Raw genomic sequence first — 6000 nt, forward strand, 5'->3', positions numbered from 1 at the left:
CACCAAGAATGGTGAAAGTACTACTGAAAGTGAAAGTAAAAGGGCGCTCGATGCCCATCCATCCTGCCAATTGGAAATCATATGGATTTGGAGAATTTACAAGGATCTCTTTGCACAGTGGTGAAACAAGATTCCTCTCAAAGTTGAGACCACTTGGTTTCTTTTGTGTATACAAACATCATCATCCAGTAAAGTTGGTGCAAGAAATAAATCCCGTCAAGATCATAATCACAACAATAAAAGTCGATAGTAATGTAACTAATCTGTTAGATGATGGGGAATGAATAATCATTGATCATTAGTGTAAACACGGCAATCTTCACCATGTGCACATGGAATAATCATTGCAACCACGGGCAAGTAAAAGTAAGCAAACGGTGGATTAATATGATTGATAGCATAAAGCGGTAGTGATAATAATGAACAATCAAGAGACCAAGACTCTGCTTCCATTGACAAGACAAAGCAAGAAAAAAAAGGAATAAAGGTAAAGAACCTTGTTGCTATGCAATCGTCCATTACAAAAGCTTCGCTTTTTTGTTTTTTTTTTTTTCTTTCCCTTTTCCATCACTCAGGGGATTGACATTCACACTGTGGTATACGACTCCAAAAGGCTAAAAAGAAAAGGCAAGAAAAAAGAAATTACAAAATCATTTAGTTCCTATAAACCGGACACTTAGCAGATGGATAAAATGATGGTTAGAACAATGGACAGAAGACTGAGGAGGAAAAAGAAGATTTAAGAATATGAACAACGCTTCTGCGCCTGCTTCTGGAATGGGCGGTGGTTTCTTTCAATTGAAGCAGGCCGAGGTTGCCAATAACAATGGGAGACAAAGGCATACGAGAATATGGATGAGGATGAATGATTGACATGTGCAAAAAATGTACACTTGCCAATTGAAGTAAATGGATGGATGGATGACTCACAAACAATGGCAGTAATATCATGGAGATGGGGATACTACTAGTATAGAGGGGGAAAAAAGTAAAAAAAAAAAAAGAAAAAAAAACAGAAAAAGACTCTCTTTCATATTTGTGCAATTGGCACCAGCTGCTAACAAGTGCGGCCCCTGCGGCAATCAAGGACACCAGCACCAGAAGTCATTGTTGCGACCATGGAAGACGACTTGGCACCTAAACTTGAAGCTCTGGCATAGCTGGCCGAGGCCCCTGCTCCAGATGGAGTGAAATAGGCACCATTAAGCATCAGGTCGCCCTCTGATCTCCAGTTCCAACCCTTCCACTGGTATTCAGCAGTTTCGACCCTCTTTGTTACCTGTCAAAACCAGTCCATTTACATAAAAGGGGATCAGTTCAATGAGGTCATGGTTAATAAAAAGTCATCACCAGGTAGATGTTGAATGCTGGTAACTGTATATTACCTCCTTTGCAAAAGGATTGAGCGGGGCGAGGTAACGATTTCCCTGGCTATTAATTGTGGGACTAGCACTTCCACCTATGGCATACATCTCCCAATGAGTGTAGTCATTGTTAACCACATGGAAGTACCCGTGTCTGCACCTGCAATTTTGCAAATTGTCTCTGTTTTAGGTTTCCTATACAGAATGCTTGAACCCGAAGGCGTCGAGTGGAAGAATGTTTAAAAGATAATTCAGCTATTGAGTGTTTTGTGTTACTGGATTTTCATGTTAGATACAATTAGCAATAAAATTACCTTGGCATTCTCTGAATGAGACCCTCTCCAAAGTGGTTGTAGGCAATTGTCACTTGCATTTGCTTGTCTCTCACGTAGGAATCGCTGTGACCCAAGAGCATTACCTGTTTCCAAAAACATGAGACTTGATTAATTTATTATACACCATAAAAACAGAGGCTTAAGTTGGAGCAAGTTTGGAAATAGGGATTTCAAATTCCAGACCTCATTGTGGTGGGTAAAATAGTTGTTGGAAATGGTAATAGCAGTCGAGCCCATGACAGCATCAACAAGGCCATCAGCACAGTTAGAGAGGGAATTGTGATCTACCCAGATATGGCTCGAACCGAAGATGGAGATGGCATCACCATCAGCCATTGTCCTCCAGCCATAATGTGATGGAGAGCTTCTAACCATGGCATTCCCAGTGGGTTTACAATCATGGATGTGCAGTCCATGAATTATGATATTGGTAACAAATTGGATTGTGATGCACGCACGATTAGCAATGTGGACATTCACTCCACGGGCATCAATTGTTTTAAAGCTGTTCATGATTAATTCCTGCTTCAGTGTGATGACCATATCACGCTTAAACACAATCCAAAGGGGCTGATCCTGGATAACAGCATGGCGCAGGGTACCAGGCCGGGGGTTAACAGGGTCATCATCACTAGAGTCAGTCACAACATAATACCGGCCGTCACGGCCGCCAATGGCATTGCGTCCAAAACCAATTCCGCAATCAGCAAGGCGCTTGCGGTTCTTTTGCCAATTCGGATCACAGCGCCAGCAGTCATCAATAGGATTACCAGTTCCACATGAGAAAAATCCAAGTTTTCTCCTCTCAGTGCTGTTCTTGATGCTCCTGTTAATCCCAAAGAAAAAAAAAAACAAAATTGCTTAGGACTCCAGATTGTAATCGTTGAGTAAGAATTAATTTCATCAGACAATAACCATGGGTAAAGCAAGCAACCCAAGGTGTCACATGTCCCTGTCTGATATTTTCTTGTCCCAATTATTACTATTCTCAGTAATTCTAGGGATGCAAGAAAATGTAGGACTTTTTGCCAAATGATGTGTCGGTGGAGGTAACTATGCTCATTGACCTTTTGAAGTCGTCTCTTTCTTTAACAGCCACATTTGGGCTTGTTTTGTTCTACAAAAAGGTGAAGACAGGCTATCACTTGACATTAGGTCCTTCGCTTCAAGTCTAAATTGTGCATCAAATCTACCACAATTTTTTTCCGTTCATGTGCCACAAATGGATGATACAGGCACGTGAAAAAGATAGGACAGAAAATGGCATGAAAGATTACGTACACAAGAGGATTCCTTATCTGAACAGGCTTAATCTATCTTACATTACAGGCATGCACCAACCAGTGGATTGGTCATATGTCTCGCGCACCTTTTCCAGCATGCACATGCACTGATGCACATGGAATTCAATATACATATGTATGTGACAGCAGACAGCAGTCAAATGATTACTTTACAGTTCGTAACTAAACAGATCAACAAGATAATAAAGAAATCTGCTGAATTTGGCACTGCTTTTAATGCAGTATTATCTCATATGGTAGCATAAATTAGCCAATGAAATGAAACAGAATTAATCAATTCAGTTTCCCATAATGCACCATAATCGACATGTACGGGCACTTGTCTATTTGAGATACGTGTCCATATCTGAATCTAACTGAATTAAAAAAAAAAAAAAAAAAAAAACAGAACAAGATCAGAGAATTAAATAGCGTAAGACACGGATCTAACTAGAGTCCCATGTGCACAAACTGAAGTCCAGATAAGAACATGGGTTCTATGGATCCAAGCAATCTCCATAATGTGAGTTCCGATGGCACATAATCACCAGCAATATACAAGTAACAATAGTGTAGAGCAAGAAGTGTTAGAACTCAAAGGTAGTTGCTACATTCACCAAGAAACCAGCAAAATAATTGAATCATTAGCTAGAGAAAATTTGTTGCTAGATAAGGAGGACTAAAATGTGGGTTGGGTAGGTCTGCTATGTATCAATGCTATACCAAAGAGGAGCAGTTTCAATTGTAGGACCACGTGATAAACCAAACCGTAACATCCAAAACACCATGTTGAGTAAATGCAAGTGAAAACATTTATTACAATGACAGGGACAAAACAGAGAATAACAGTTAAGGTAGTAGCCTACATTGCCACCATTGAAGCAATCTCTTCAGGGTCATCAACTGCGTGCTCAGCCAAAGCAGCCTCGACCTCTTCCAACCTGAAACATCCCAAAATACCCGTTACCATTATTATTACATTCTCTACCATTTTTTTGGCCAGTATTTAATTTTCAACTGCAGACATCATACACATCAACCAAATTAATCCAATTTAAAGTCCCTTTTCGTTTTATTGATTAATCTGTGAAATTCATGTCTCCTTTTCAGCATTGAGGTCAATTTGGTAATTTCATGTGGAATAGATCACCGACATCTACTGCAGCAATTCACGCATTAAAAAAGAAAAAAAAAAAGTGGCCGCGAGTGGCACACTGCTGCCAAAGAAAAAGGAACAGCCCCACTACACACACTACACCTTCACTGTGTGTAAAAATTTAAGTGCAAATTTCTGTACATTTTTTTCCTAATGTCAGTTGGGCGGTGGAGGTGGAGGCATCACGCAGACCGTTAAAACCGTCAAAAAGGCTGCCCTGCCCGCCCTATGCCTAGAGAGAGAAAGTAGCAATAGTGGTAACTGAAAACTGCAGTATAGAATGTAATGACTATAATACCCATGACGTTGATAATTATGAAAGGTTTGTTGACCGGGGTAGTTGTGGAAAGTGGGAGGAAAAAAAAAAAAGGAAAGAAGCGGTTGAAGCCTTGAATGAACCAATGAGGATTTGGTGAAATAGACAGACACAGAAAAAGAACAGAGGAATCCAAAGGGAAGGGAATGTTAACGGAATAAACGGTTGAGATTTAAGGTTTAGCGAAGGATCTCAACGGCTGAGATTTGCTCTGGTCGGGTTGAGACGGCGAGGTGGAATTGATAATCTTACGGTGGAGAGTCGTTGAGTTTGATCTTGGAGGGAGAAGTTGACGGTTAAGATTGGACGGAAATGTAAAATTAAAAAAAAAAAAAAATACTGAGTCGACTCGGTCATTTTCAGAGAAAAGTGAAAGGAAAAAGCTGAGTTAAATCACTGAATTGGACTGAACAACTGACCTTGCCGCCATTGTCGAGTTGTGTAAGCTCTGCAGCTTCTCCAGTTCAGCATCGCTGCTTATACAAGAAAAGGCAAAAATGTAAAGGCTTTTTTAGAGCTTCTGAACGTCAAAAAAAACGACGCCGTAGTTGACAAATTTCCAACTCCTTTTGTTTCAGACTAAAAATGAAGAGGAAAGGAAAAGGAAGAAACTAAAAGAAAAATAAAACCTCCAATTCTGGAAGAAAAGTAGCGAAAATGTAGACAAAATAAAGAGGAAAAATAATCTCCTACTTCCGAAAAATAAGAAAATGCTGATGAATTTTGCAGAGCAAACCAGAAATTTTACTCCAGAATTCAAGGAAACACATTTGTAGTTAAGTAAAAACGTGCAAATTTTGGAGGAAATACGGTGGTATCTAAGGCGCTCCAATGGCGGAAAACAGAACACGAATTGGAAGGTGAATGTGCGTGTTTTCTCTGTGTGTGTGAGAGAGAAGAGAGAAAGAGAAAGAGAGCTTCAAACCTCAGGTTTGAAGCTTCAAATTTCCGAACAGAAGCTACAACTCCAACGACGATAACAACCGCAAGCAGCATTATGGAGCAAACAGAAACCACCCATTTCTTCGCAGAAGGAGAAGAAGCCATAGTTTGCTTCCTACCTCCAAACCCTTCTCTCTCCAACTCTCGAAAGTTCTTCTTCGCTTTCTCTCGCTATACAATTTAGCTCTCTCTCTCTCTCTCTCACTAGAATTGACCAAAGAAAAGGGCAAAAAGAGAAAAAGCAGGGGAGAGCAGAGAAGAACAGAGAGAAGAGAGCCTGAGAAGAAGAAGAAGAGTGAGAAGGGCACTCAGCACTACCCCCAACATAACGGCCTCCGCTTTTTATAGACTGTCCCCCTTCCTGACTTAACGTTCTCCTTTTCACGGCCGTTTATTATTCCCCGCACTTTTATTTTTTGTTTTATCCATTACTGTTTTGATTCACCTAGTTAGATAATAGTAATAGTTGTACCTATTCTTGAGACTAATGTATTTATTTATTAATTAAGTACATAAATAAACATATCCTAATATGGTAATATGTAAACTCTTGAAGTTTTTTCTTTTTTTTTAAGCACATTCACAATTATGTGTTTGCTAATCG

At 39.9% G+C, this 6000-nt stretch overlaps 1 protein-coding gene across 1 annotated transcript; it reads right to left on the reverse strand.

The window, feature by feature from the left end:
• Positions 1 to 420: 420 nt before the first annotated feature.
• Positions 421 to 5715, reverse strand: LOC113736272 (probable pectate lyase 8). Its single transcript, XM_027263165.2, has 7 exons — positions 5380 to 5715; positions 4874 to 4927; positions 3849 to 3923; positions 1883 to 2525; positions 1679 to 1782; positions 1386 to 1524; positions 421 to 1279 (listed from the first exon to the last, which is right to left on the reverse strand). The coding sequence occupies exons 1-7, from the start codon at positions 5499 to 5501 to the stop codon at positions 1058 to 1060; spliced, it is 1359 nt and encodes a 452-aa protein (XP_027118966.1). The 5' UTR covers positions 5502 to 5715; the 3' UTR covers positions 421 to 1057.
• Positions 5716 to 6000: the final 285 nt, after the last annotated feature.

This window comes from Coffea arabica, chromosome 3e (assembly GCF_036785885.1).
Source record: "Coffea arabica cultivar ET-39 chromosome 3e, Coffea Arabica ET-39 HiFi, whole genome shotgun sequence".
In the NCBI taxonomy this organism is placed as follows: domain Eukaryota; kingdom Viridiplantae; phylum Streptophyta; class Magnoliopsida; order Gentianales; family Rubiaceae; genus Coffea; species Coffea arabica.

Bases quoted from the DNA above. Each gene is read 5' to 3' on its own strand.
- LOC113736272 (XM_027263165.2), bottom strand. From the start codon at position 5,501: ATGGCTTCTTCTCCTTCTGCGAAGAAATGGGTGGTTTCTGTTTGCTCC. The intron at 3,924-4,873 runs GTCAGTTGTTCA...GGGATGTTTCAG, and splicing joins AACTCGACAATGGCGGCAAG to GTTGGAAGAGGTCGAGGCTG. The intron at 1,525-1,678 runs GTAATTTTATTG...GCAAAATTGCAG, and splicing joins CTCATTCAGAGAATGCCAAG to GTGCAGACACGGGTACTTCC.